The sequence below is a fragment of the Ascaphus truei genome, chromosome 3, assembly GCF_040206685.1.
Source record: "Ascaphus truei isolate aAscTru1 chromosome 3, aAscTru1.hap1, whole genome shotgun sequence".
Classification (NCBI taxonomy): Eukaryota; Metazoa; Chordata; class Amphibia; order Anura; family Ascaphidae; genus Ascaphus; species Ascaphus truei.
The window spans coordinates 86158629-86171810 of NC_134485.1; the positions used below are offsets into that span (position 1 = coordinate 86158629).

Below are 13182 nucleotides of genomic sequence, written 5' to 3' on the forward strand. Positions count from 1 at the left end.
TGGGAGATGCAGGGGGGGGGTGTTTAAACCAAAATCATTACAAAATATATACACATTGTTTATTCAAAAGTATGAGTTCATTATTATTTATTACCCCTACTGCTTTACACGTCTATTTTGTGATTTACCCCTATCGAACATGTGTCATCCAGATAGGGGTTCCCCCGAAATTTTACAAAATACTTAAAGGGTTCCTCCAAACAAAAAAGGTTGGGAATCACTGGTCATGTGAGATATTCAGGGGAGATGTTCCAGCAGGGGGGTCGGGGGTGGGGAGATGTGCCACCAGAGGGGGAGGGGGGGGAGATGTGCCAGCTAGCGGAGGGAGATGTACCAACGGGAGGGGGGGCCGGAAAAATGTGCCGACAGTTGGGGGAGATGTACCAACGGGTGGTGGGGGGGGATGAAAAGACAGAGAGGAAAAAGCGCAGAGGGACTGGGAGATACGTTCTGGAGCAGCATCCGCCGCCGGTCTGACCTTCCCTCGAGTATCCGCTTTGTTAGAGCAGCAGCCGCCGCCATGAGCGACGTGGATGAGAAGCAGTTCGAGTGCAGAGTGAGTATACTGAGCAAGGACCCTCCTGTACAGCAGCACCTATTTCATGTGTATATGTTCGCGTTGGCCAGTCCCCGGGCAGTGACTGGCGCAGTAATAAAACAAATAATACGACCGGAAAGTAATGCGAATCCGGATTAAACATCCTTTTACTGCCACACAGAGGAGTGTGGGGGCTTCTCAGATATATATACTTATACACCCGATAACATGTGGGGACATGTTCCGGCAGCGGGGACACACACACACACACACACACACACATACACAAACACACAGACAGAGACTAATCTCACCCCGCACTACATCCAGCAGCAGGCGGGGGGGGGGGGGGGGGGGAGGGCGGGGAGATGTGCCGTCAGCAGGTGGGTATGGGGGTGGGGAGATGTATTAAATATTACATTCCCCGGGCGAAGCCGGGTACAAAAGCTAGTATAATATAAACTAGTAGCCCACAGCAACCTCTGGTCGGGTAGCAAATATTTCTAGCTGCACTGGAGCTGCTTCATCTCTTTAGGTATTATTTTTTGCAAGAAAATAGAAGTCGTAAAATGATTTTAAGATGTATATTTATTATTTTTCAGTTTCCAGCTCCCTTTCCACTTTAGAACGTCTTTGTACACAATATTTTTTAACAGTCTTGTCATTGTGGTCAGTGAACGCATTCTCTCTTCCCCTCGTCTTATTCTCTCTTTCCCTCTTATTATTCCCTATTTTCTCCTCTTTCCCCTCCTCTCTCTCTCTCTTTCCTCTTCTAATGCTATCTCTTTCCCCTATTCTCATTCTCTTTCCCTCTCTTCTCATTCTCTCTCTCCCCCCCCCTTCTTATATTCTCTCTTCCCCTTCTCATTCTCTCTCCCCCTTCTCAATCTCTCTCCCCCCTTCTCATATTCTCTCCCCCCCCTTCTCATTCTCTCCCCCCCTCTTCTCATATTCTCTCCCCCCTCTTCTCATTCTCTCTCCCCCTTCTCATTCTCTCTCCCCCCTTCTCATATTCTCTCCCCCCCCCTTCTCATTCTCTCCCCCCCTCTTCTCATATTCTCTCCACCCTCTTCTCATATTCTCTCTCTTCCCCCTCTTCTTATATTCTCTCTCCCCCCTCTTCTTATATTCTCTCCCCACTTCTCTCTCTCCCTCCCCCCTCTTCTCATATTCTCTCTCCCCCTCTTCTCATATTCTCTCTCCCCCTCTTCTTATATTCTCTCTTCCTCTTCTCATTCTCTCTCCCCCTTCTCATATTCTCTCTCCCCCCTCTTCTCATATTCTCTCCCCCCTCTTCTCATATTCTCTCCCCCCTCTTCTCATATTCTCTCTCCCTCTCTCTCCCTCTTCTCATATTCTCTCTCCCCCCTCTTCTTATATTCTCTCTCCCCCTCCCCCCTATTCTCATATTCTCTCTCTCTTTCTGACCGTCGGAGCATACGTACATGCGACGTCAGAGGACATTAGGACTGCGTTTTGATTGAGCTTTAGACTAAAGAAGTGAGATATTTTTTTTTATAATGTAGTAAGAAAGTCGTTTGTTAGTAATAAGCCCAATCATAGTATCACAGAAATAGTCTTTTTCTGTACCTAGATAAGATTGATGATTTTTTGTGAAGTCACAAAACTTTTTTTAAAGGTTTCTGAAGTTCTTAAAAGGTCAAAACCCACTCACTGTTCTCGCTATACACAATCTGCAGAGAACTGGCAGGCTTAAAATTTTAATTTTGTGCTGCATTTGCCCACGATAGCACTAATACACAAGTAAAAGAGGAGAGTGCTTCTACATCTACATAAGTTTTTTTTTTTTGCTGATGCGTACGTTTACTGGTCGTGCACGTATTTAACCCATGCTGTGCTGTGCGGCAGGGATAAGCTTATAGGGGGTCCATGTTAAAATGGACAAGATGCAAAAAATGGCACACTGTGAGTGCTCATTTACATGTCATTACCCAGAATCCCTGGCTGCAGTGGAAGCACTGTATGCTAATAGATAATAGGGAAACACATGGTTGCAGACCTGTCCGAGACGTGAATGTGCTCACAAGTGATATTTTTATTTGCTGTACACAGCATGGTGGAGGGGTTTGTCTCTTTTGTTGGTGGAAGTGAGACGGCCTTAGTAGTGAGGCATGGGAGGCTGGTGTGTGTGTGTGTGTATTCTCTAAAACACAAACATCTCAGATTAGGTCTGAATGGTTATAATGGTTACTCTACTGCGGATCATTCACTTGGAATTCAAAGACATGAGGAAATTCAGGACCTGATCCATTTAACCCCTGCTCTGCGTGAGGGGCTTGCATATCATCTCTGTATTAAACATACCTTTACAAAGACACCTAGAGGACCTTGGGTTTGTTAACCACTTATTTCCTGGGTGGATTTGCAGAATGCCATCCAATGAGCCACTTTTCTGACAGGATGAAGAACTTCAGTGCATTGCTTAGTTTATCTCCCTGCTGTAGACCTGAAGAAAATCTTTTCACCAACATCTGAAACTGTCCTCTTTTTCCCCCCCTACTAACCACACCAAAGACATCTGCAGAGTGCTGTGTAATTAACCCATTCCCTGTCAGGCTTGCCTTTAGAAATTCACTTTATTGAAGTCTTCCCTCAATAAACAGGCCCACGGAGAATCACTTTACTTACTTTGTCTCACCCTTCTCCCTTAGTCCTTCCCCAAGTCTGCTCTCCAAAGATTTTGTTCTCCTGACCATTGCTTCGCCAACCTACCCCTGCCGGGGGGCAGCTAGACATGTGCTCTTTGCATCTGTAGATTTTATTACCCTTTGGGTCTCTGGGGAGGGTGGGGGTGTGTGGGAGGTGAGGGGCATTCTGAAGTATCATGAAGAGGTATCGAAGGGTGTGTGAGCTGCACAGTTAGGATTAATGTGAGTCCTTTATCAGCCTCTGCATCTTCTCCAGCTGCTCCTTAGTGTGCCGCAGCTAAAGTAGTCAAATGGGAGATATCACAGGTCAGGAAACACAGATTATACCTCGCACAACATCCATAAAACGTGACAGGAAACACTGATGACCTGTCACACATTGTCTGCCGTTTTCCTACCAGCTGCAAAGAAAGACAACGCTTGACTGTGGTTGCATGTCTTCCACAGGTCCCACAGGCCTCTTCCACTTTCCCCATTGTCACGTCATACCGTAGTTAAGCTGCGGACATGTATACGGAGTAGTGACCCTGAGTGATACGGAGTAGTGACACTCAATTGAACACACTGGCTGTGTCATTTTTAGCTTTCTATCCATTCAACATGAACTACCTAGAGCAGGGGAGGCCAACTCCAGTCCTGGGGAGCCACCAAGAGGTCAGGTTTTCAGGATATCCCTGCTTCAGCACAGGTGGCTCAATCAGTGGCTCAGTCATTATGACTGATTGAGCCACCTGTGCTGAAGTAGGGATATCCTGAAAACCTGACCCGTTGGGGGCCCTTGAGGCCTGGAGCTTGCCACCCCCGTCCTGGAGCTTCTGCATTGCACAGCTCTTATAGCCAGGTGCAGACTGGTCCACCAGCAACACGGCAAATCCCTGGTTGGCTTCGGCATTGGGTGGGCCCCCGGCAGCCCACTCCAGCTTGTCGCATGTCACTACAAATAATCCTCATCTGCCCCTTAACCTCTATCACGTGGCAATAGGGTGACTGAAGAAGGCTTGGCATACTGTGCAAAACACGCAGATACACTGTATGAATTTTTGTAGCTTCATTACCCACCATAACTACATTGTGTTTGGTTTCCTACCTCTTGCAATCTTAGCCCCTAATTGGCCTGATTTTTCTTATTTTTTGACTCTTCATAATACAGTAGTATTGTGTCTTATCATAAGCAATTATGAATTCCATTACTATTTAGTGGTCTCTCTCTGGTCTGTAAGGGCTGCAAACACAAGCAGCTTTTAGCATACTGTACCACTACATGTATGTATCTAACTATTTTGCTCTGGCAGAAAACGTGCAAAGGTATAGGAATAAAACCTGAAGCACCCCATGTTTACCGATGTAAAATAAATCAAGTTTTAACTCCTTCAGTGATGGAGAAGCCAGCAACATCGTCTGTTTCTTGACACAAATCAGACAGTCCTGGTTTTGCCTCTCATTGATTAGCGTGGCTATTTCCAATATATGCACTACCAAAACGACTTACTAATTCTATTTGTGTAGCCCTGGTAAGATTAGGGGCTATATATTCTTTCCTCCTCCTGGCATAATCCCTGCTAAGGGCAGGTTGCCAGGAGTTATCATGGGTTTTCCCCACTTCAAGCACTTGCCCTGAATGGTGGAGGTAGGTCACCTGACCCTGTGTCCAATCAAGAGACACAGGGGCGGTGCCTGCTGATATCATAAAGAGTAGTGCATTTCCTATTTAGAGTGTTCAGTGTGTGTCATAGACAGTGAGTTAGTGTTAGGGAGGAGAGGAGTGAGCAGCTCATGAGTAGAGCTGATTGGAGATAGTGAGGTGGACCAATACCTCTTACCCTGCTTAGGGGGTAAGGGAAGAGCTAGCCCAACTCTGGATGGCCCTTGGGTCCAGAGTGGAGACAGGGACCATCATAAAGGAGAACAGCTAGTGGCATTGTATATCAACTGTACCTGTCTGCTGCTGAGGGAGACTGAATAAAGGAGTCTGCTGTTAAAGAGAACTTTGTGTGAGACTGGAATCTCTCATCGCTGGGAGGGGGATTTCTGTGGTAGGGATTCCACCCCGTATTCCTGGGGCTTACTACAGATGGAGGCGCTGCACCATTGAAGACGACCGAAGGCATCCACCCCAGTAACCTGTTCTGTTGTTCCCCCATGACACCGCGGGAGACTCAGGCCCTCCTGTTGCCAGCAGGTATGCACCACACAGAGACATGTAGCCAGACCCCAGAACACCTTAGGGGACCTGATCTGCGATTGGGTGGGGATCCATGGGTTACATTTGTTTTATGGTTCCTCTAGCATGTGTACAAACAGGACCTCTATCTTATACCTCCCAACCATATATTAAGTCCAATTAAATGTAATTAGCACTAAAGTGTGCAAATAGCTGAGATATGGTTGTAATCTATCCTCTTTATAGCCCTGGGAGACTGTTGTATCCTATACGTTAAGAACAGGGGCGCTCAACTCCAGTCCTCAAGCCCCCCAACAAGTCAGGTTTTCAGGCTATCCCAGACTCAGCACAGATGGCTCAATCAGAGGCTCAGTCAATAGACTATTCTGTGCTTGCATACCATCTGAATACAGGTTTACTTTTTGCATCCTAACATTGAGTGCTTTCTTCTGTTTGCTCTTCTGGGGTTAAATATATATATATGTGTGTGTGTGTCAGCTACACCTTTCATGTGAACCATGCACCAATTTAATTTCTTTGGACTGCTTTGATTTTGTTTAAAAATGTGATCTGTAGAACTGCACAGAATGCTCTTCTTGAACTCTTACCAAAACCCATCAACTACACGTGGAAGTCTGTGTGTGGAGGTGTCTGTTTACTGATTGTTTAACACTGGAGTGACCACTCACTTTTTCATCCTTTTCCCGGATTTGTTTCTCGTGGTCCGGCGATGAGGGCCCGCTGGGGATTGGGAAATCTGTGCCACTCTCTCGGGTCAGCTTACTAGAGGCGCAAGAGAGCAGATACAGAGACATCGCTGAAGAGAATGGTGTCAATGCTGCATGCAAATACATACAATACACTACATATTCTTCCCGGGCTGAGTTAATGTATACAGTACCAATTATACAGCACTATGTACACCAAAATACAATAACATACAGTACAGTATATAAGGATTGTCAGGTTCAAGATCTGAACTTCTCAAACTTTGTTTGAAAGTTCGATTTCCACTTCGGCATGAACTGTCTAAAAAATGTGTATTTACTAAAACTAGATATTAGTCAGTTAAAATAAGTCTTGAACAATCACTTAAGGCTAAAAGACTCCAGAAAGGGCTACACCTTTTGAAATTACCAACATATGGTTTGTATAATAAGTCGTATCCTTGAGAAAGGTTGCACGTCGCCACCGGAACTTCAGTTTTTCTTATGGCTTAATACATTTTTATTTGATGAATTTTGCCCACTCCTCTCACTTCTGTTGGACCTTGGGGGATATCAGTGGCCGTTCCCAGGCTTTTGGAGCATCGGTGACAGGGCCGGATTAAGAACTTTAGAAGCCCTAAGCACTTAAAAGATTTTGGTGCCCCCATATATATCTCCAAAATTCTCACCAAGGCCTTTAAAAACCTCCAAATTTGGAGAACCCCACCATCTGGCAACACTGTACTGAGCGCCGCTGCATTCACTGTCAGTGGACGACTGAACGGGACAGCCGACATGACCAAGACAAGAACGATCACGTGAGCCTCGGAGGACCGTGTGGCAGTTTACCAATTACCAGATTCTAATTTTGTTGTATTCCCAAGATTAATGTATATCATTAACCTCTATTATTACTATTTTATTATTTTTATTATTGTGTGTATATATATATATATATATATATATATATATATATATAATGTATGTAATTTTTTCATTTATTGTGGGAGCCCCTTTTTGTGGAACCTGGTTCAGCGGCACCATTTGCAGTTTTACAACATATGGTCCATGGTAAATCCGTCAATGGAACATTTCTGTGGTGCCCCCTTCCCTTGATGCCCTAAGCACGTGCTTATTTTGCTTAATGGTTAATCCAGCCCTGATCGGTGACAACATATACAGAATTATACATTGAATTGGAGTTCTCCATCGTATTCCTTTATTACTTGGATGATAACTAATTTACAGGTACTACATCTTGGATGAGTGCTCATTTAAACTCATGCAACTATTAATTAACGAGAGAGAGGAAACAGTCAGCAGTACAAAATTAGAGATCTTCTTAATTGCCATGAGAAGTTTATTGTCTACGTTATGGACTGCCCATGTGGTCTTCGGTACGTCTGGACAACCTTCAGGTGCCTTAAAGTAAGAACCTGGGAAGTACATACAAAGTGGAAACCGCTCAGCCACAATATATTACGTACTAGAGGTGTGCTAAGGGAATGTGCACTACATATAAACAAACATGAAAAGAATCCCTATACGAGCACTCAACCTCTACAGGTTATACAAATATTTCTTTATTAGTAATGAAAATGAGAGAAAACACTAACTAAAACCTAATAGACGTTGATTGCTATATTATTTCCCACCTTTGCTGCATGGAATATTCAATATCTCTGAGAGTTCCAAGTGTTTGCAGCACAAACAATACTTATAAGTACTTAGTAGTAGCAAGCTATATACTTAATGCATCATGTATTCACACGCATAGTTAATATAATATTGTATGATATATATATATATATATATATATATATATATGCACTGGTCAGATTATATATACAACTAGCTGATATACCCGACGTTGCCCGGGATGTAATTTTGGGGGGGCGGGCGACAGGGTTGGGCTTCCCCCCCCTTGACAGCTAGGTGGGTGAGTTAGTTGACTGAGTGTGTGGGTGGATGGGTGACTGGGTGGATGGGTGACTGAGTGGGTGGGTGGGTCGGTGACTGAGTGGGTGGGTGGATCGGTGACTGAGTGGGTGGGTGACTTTGGGTCGGTTTGACTTTGGGTCGCTGGGTGGGTGACTTTGGGTCGCTGGGTGGGTGGATGACTTTGGGTCGCTGGGTGGGTGACTTTGGGTCGGTTTGACTTTGGGTCGCTGGGTGGGGACTTTGGGTCGCTGGGTGGGTGGGTGACTTTGGGTCGCTGGGTGGGTGACTTTGGGTCGGTGGGTGGGTGGGTGGGTGGGTGACTTTGGGTCGCTGCATGGGTGGGTGAGTGGGTGGGTGAGTGAGTGGGTGGGTGAGTGGGTGGGTGAGTGAGTGAAAGTGGGTGACTGGGGGAAAGTGGGTGACTGGGGGAAAGTGGGTGACTGGGGGAAAGTGGGTGACTGGGGGAAAGTGGGTGAGTGAGTGACTGGGTGGGTGTGTGGGTGGGAGACGGTGGGTGACTTACCTTGACCGGGTGGTGTTTCCTGGCGGCAGACGGTTCCCCTCCTGGCACGGATATCCCCGTGGCATCAGGCTGGGGCAGGAGGTGGGTTCGGAAGCTGGCGGGGGGGCAAGAGTGGCAGGCTGGGGCAGGAGACCCGCGCCATATGAGGGGGAGTGCAGGAGGCCCGGCCCGCGCTTCCCCTCTGTCCGGGAGCGCACATGATAGTGCGGCTGGGGATGTTGCGGAGCGTGCGGGTTTGGGGGAGGTGGGGGAGAGAGTGAGGGGCACCGGGAGAGGGGGGAAGGTGATCTGCGGTCCGACTGACGGGGGAGAGTGAGGCCAAGCAACAGTGTGTGTGTGTGTGTCCGTCCCCTTTGGCCCGTCACTGCGCCTCAGGCCAATGAGAGGTGTGCGGGGGCGGGCGGGCCAAAGGACCAATGAGATTTCCCCTAGGGACACCGGACATCCAGACAGGCATATAGTGCTTTCACTAATATAGTATAAGAAGAAGATATACATACACTCCTAGAAAGCACTAAGTCCACAAGGCTACAGTACAGGGAGGAGTTAATTCGTGAGATAGTAGATGAAAATGTTCCCCTTGAGCCAGAGTATGTACAATAGTAGCCAGACAAAAACGGGATAGGTATAATGGCCGAGCTCACATCTAGATCCACATTAATCACCACCACATGGAATGGTGCCCCATGCAGTGAGAGGAATATGTGAACCAGGGAGCCTTACGTGTCTGGATAGTGGGCTATCCGCAGTTACATCTCATACAATATTATATTAACTATGCATGTGAATACATGATGCATTAAGTATATAGCTTGCTACTACTAAGTACTTCTAAGTATTGTTTGTGCTGCAAACACTTGGAACTCTCAGAGATATTGAATATTCCATGTAGCAAAGGTGGGAAATAATATAGCAATCAATGTCTATTAGGTTTTAATTAGTGTTTTCTCATTTTGATTACTAATAAATACATATTTGTATATCCAGTAGAGGGTGAGTGCTCGTAATAGGGATTCTGTTCTTGTTTGTTTGTAAGAACCTGGGAATACAGATGTAGCAAGACTTATGGTCTCCGAAGCCGCGGTTTTGAAAGCGAAAGTCTGCAGCACCGGAGACAGTGTCTGCTGCGGTCGGGCTGTCAGGGGTCCATGCTCCCTGACCAAACCCCCCCGGACCCCCTGCAGCATTCATCCTCCAGCCCCCGAGGTCGCATGACCGCATCTTACCCCGGTACCGAAACCAATAACTCTGGCTACATCTGTATATTAAGAATATTAAGAATGTCTCCAGAAATTCACTGCAAATCCATTCATCATTCGGTAAAACATCTCTTGGAGAAACATAATGGGGAACCCTACAGTCTTTGTTTTAGATGACCAGATATTGTTTCCACCAAATATACAGTAGGGGGGCGATAACTCTGTGCCCTGGACATACCTGAAAACGAGAGGTAACTCTCCATGTTTTACTTCCGGGTAAAAACATTTTATAAATAAATACATATTTTCTTTACAGCAACGTGAATACTTACATGATTTTTGTTATCATTTCTGATGAATTCCAACAATCAAATAAACAGAGAAATTATATTTACTGTATGTATATGTATATATTTTTTTAAGTTTGAGGAATTCCTCATTATTTATGAGAATGCTTATTTATATAACACAATTTTTTTTTTAGTATTTATATTTTGTTTTGTTTTTTTTCAATTTATATTTGTGATATATGTTTATTTTTTAGAAGTAACAGAGTTGTACCAAATGGCTATACAAGGTCACCTTATACTTGCTAAGGCTGATCGTCTGACAAAGCATGTAGGTCAGCCCTTTTGCATCATCACACCACCATTCTATAACACAAAAGTGAACGCGGACCCAAGTCGCCATCACAGCTGTGAGGAACGCTGGTGGACAGCATCTCCAAGCAGCTTAACGAGGGAAACCGGTTCCCTTATCCCTTGCAGAGAGATAGAATAAACATGGTGGGATGCATGGTTTTGATGAGCAGGATGATTTGAACTGAATTGTAAGTTTATTGGCTTGATATTACATAAAGGTTACTTGGAATTAACCTTACCTCCTCTCTGCTTCTTTGTCTATTCTGCTAATATCACTGTAAACAAATAAACACAGCACGTCATTCTTTGCCAGCACAATATACATAGATATTAATCATGAAAACAACACAGGCATAGTGTAAAAAAGTAGTATATTGTACCATACACAAGTTGATATGATAAAATGGTTGTGTATGCTTTTCCTATTTACATATCGTTTATAGATGTTGGAATACACCAGAAATGGATGCTAAAAAGTATTTTTGATAAAGTTTACCCAATACATTTGATTTTAATGTTCTGATCCTGACTTAAGTCTTTATTGGGATGTTATGAGTGCACCTGTCCCAATGAGACCCCCTTTATACACTCTAAGAGAGCTCTTTCTGGTGTGTGCCTGGCTGCCTGCATCTATAAATGCTACATAACCTTGTAGTTAGTTGCCATGTACACTACCAAAGGCAAGGCTCCCAAAGACAACCTGTTTAGGTGTGTGTTGCCCCTAAAACCTGACCTGTTGAGGACCGAACTTAAGGAACCTTGACCTAAGATATCCAACTTAAGGTAACTCGGATACGGACATGTACCCAGACACACAGGCATAGTACTGGAGCTACACACACAGTGCTGTCTGCACATACTTGCGGTTCCTCTCTTTTACCACCCGTTGGGTCAGGCTCTGGATGCACTGGGCTCGGTAGTTCTCGTAGGGAATCTCCCGCGTCACGTCCTTCAGGTCCTGCATGTGAGTGCGGATCAGCATGGTGCGCAGCTTGACAAAGTCACAGTGCTCTGGGTTCTCCACTGAGGATGGGGCGGAGCGGGTGACACGGGGCAGTGTTAGAAGAGGAGATATCAAAAGGTGTGAGAGTGAGGAGAGTGTGTGTGGGCAACATAAATTAGAAAGAAGAGAGGGGTATGTGAGTGCAAGGAGAGAACCTTAGGAGGTGTTTGCACAAAATATGGTTGTGAAAGTAGTGTTAGTTTGAAGGTGGTGTACGTGATGTTGGAAAGGGACTCTGAGTGTGAGTACAAGGTGTGTATGCAGGAAGTGGGGATGTGAAGAGAAGGATTGTGTGAGAAAAGTTTGAGTGTGAGGGGTATGAGTGCAAGATGATTGTGACGAGTGTGTCCGGTCGTCGCCGGCTGACTCTCTTGCCCTAAAATAATTCTTTTGACCTACTCCAGTTTTCCAGGCTTTGCCACTGGGTGCTCATCAGAATCGTTTCCTGGTTTTCTCCTATAAAGATCTAACTAATGCTACCCTTTTCGCTACTGCTGCTGCAGGTTACTTCCTGTTGTTCGTTGCTGCTTGCCTGGCTCACTTGTTCCTTGCTGAATTTTCCCCTTTGCTATTTGAACCCTTCTCTCTATGCTGCATTTCCCGTTATTGACCCGTGCCTGTCTGACCTCCCATTGGCCTGGAAATGTGCCTGTCTTTGGACCGCTCTTCACTTGTGGACTCCTCCTTGCATTTGGATCCCTCCTTGCTCCGGGATTTTATTTCTCCTAGTACAGTTTTTCTTCCGTGGCGATTGTGTGTTATCGGAGGGGTGGGAGGGTTGCTCCCGGTTTGTTGCGGTGGGCGTCCATCTGCTCATGTGTGTCCTACTGTCCGTGTTGTCTCAGAGTTAGTGAAGGTAGTATGTATGTGAGGGGAGAGTTGGTGTACGGGGAGTGTGAGAGGTTTATAAGATGGAGGTGGTGTAGTAACGAGATGATGGTAAGTGCGATTGGGAAGTATGAGTGGAAGGGGAGTGTGAATGTAAGTATGAGGGTTATCGAGCGTGAGAAGGCAAAGGGTGTGTGAATGGAAGGAGTGTTGCTTTGAAAAGTGAGATGGAAGTGTATGCTGTTGTGAGACGTCTCGTCTCTTCAATCAAGATATGATCATGAACTTCTTTGCATTAGTTGTTGATTGCCCATTGTTGATTTGTAGATTGCCCATTCATTGCTATAGTGGCAAACCATGGCCATATTATGGCCATGGTTTATCACTGTGCCAATCAATGGGTAGCCGGGGTGGGGGTAGTTGCCCGGTGGAGAGTGGTTAGGCGTCCCAGGTGGGTAGCGGGGGAGGGGGGTTAACTCCTTAATTAATATAGCAGTTACTAATGGCTAAGGTGATTAAGGGGTTAGTGGCCATTAGTTTGTTTGTTGATTGTACTATTGCTGCCCACAGAGGACAAGGAAGCAGAGGACGTTGATGACTATGGTCTTCATCCTGGCATAAGTAGAACTTTTATTTACTTTATGCTGGCTGGATAATGTTTTATTTTCAATGGGCAAATGAGCTATTATCCAGATCTGGATAATAATTCTTTTTCCCATTGTTGTACTGTATGTGTTGGGGTGGGGGGGGGGGAGGGGGTAGATAGGGTGGGTAGTTGGGAGCCCATTCATTGCTTTTGGGGTTATTTTTGCTCCCATTGAAGGCATAGGTAACCACACTGGCAATATTGACATACTAGCACTGACTAGTATTGTGTTTTAATGTTTATTGTGGGTAGCGGGGGTGGGTGAAGGTGGTATTTGGCTCATGGTGGGTGTTTATGCTTACCAGGTGGGTATTGGGAGGCATTAA

General features: G+C 45.5%; 1 protein-coding gene across 5 annotated transcripts in view; it reads right to left on the reverse strand.

Annotated features, from left to right (window-relative positions):
- Positions 1-2310: 2310 nt before the first annotated feature.
- The window catches only part of SEPTIN4 (septin 4), a 47330-nt gene continuing 36458 nt past the window's right edge, over positions 2311-13182 (reverse strand). For 2 of the 5 annotated variants that reach the window (XM_075594498.1, XM_075594496.1), the window contains exons 10-13: positions 11240-11402; positions 10619-10654; positions 6058-6151; positions 2311-3484 (exon numbers count right to left, since the gene is read on the reverse strand). In XM_075594498.1, the coding sequence (XP_075450613.1) occupies positions 3425-3484; positions 6058-6151; positions 10619-10654; positions 11240-11402 (353 nt within the window). In that variant the 3' untranslated portion in view covers positions 2311-3424. Of the gene's footprint in view, positions 3485-6057; positions 6152-7146; positions 7512-10618; positions 10655-11239; positions 11403-13182 lie in introns of those variants that run through there. The other 3 variants (XM_075594497.1, XM_075594499.1, XM_075594500.1) reach the window with 3 other exon arrangements.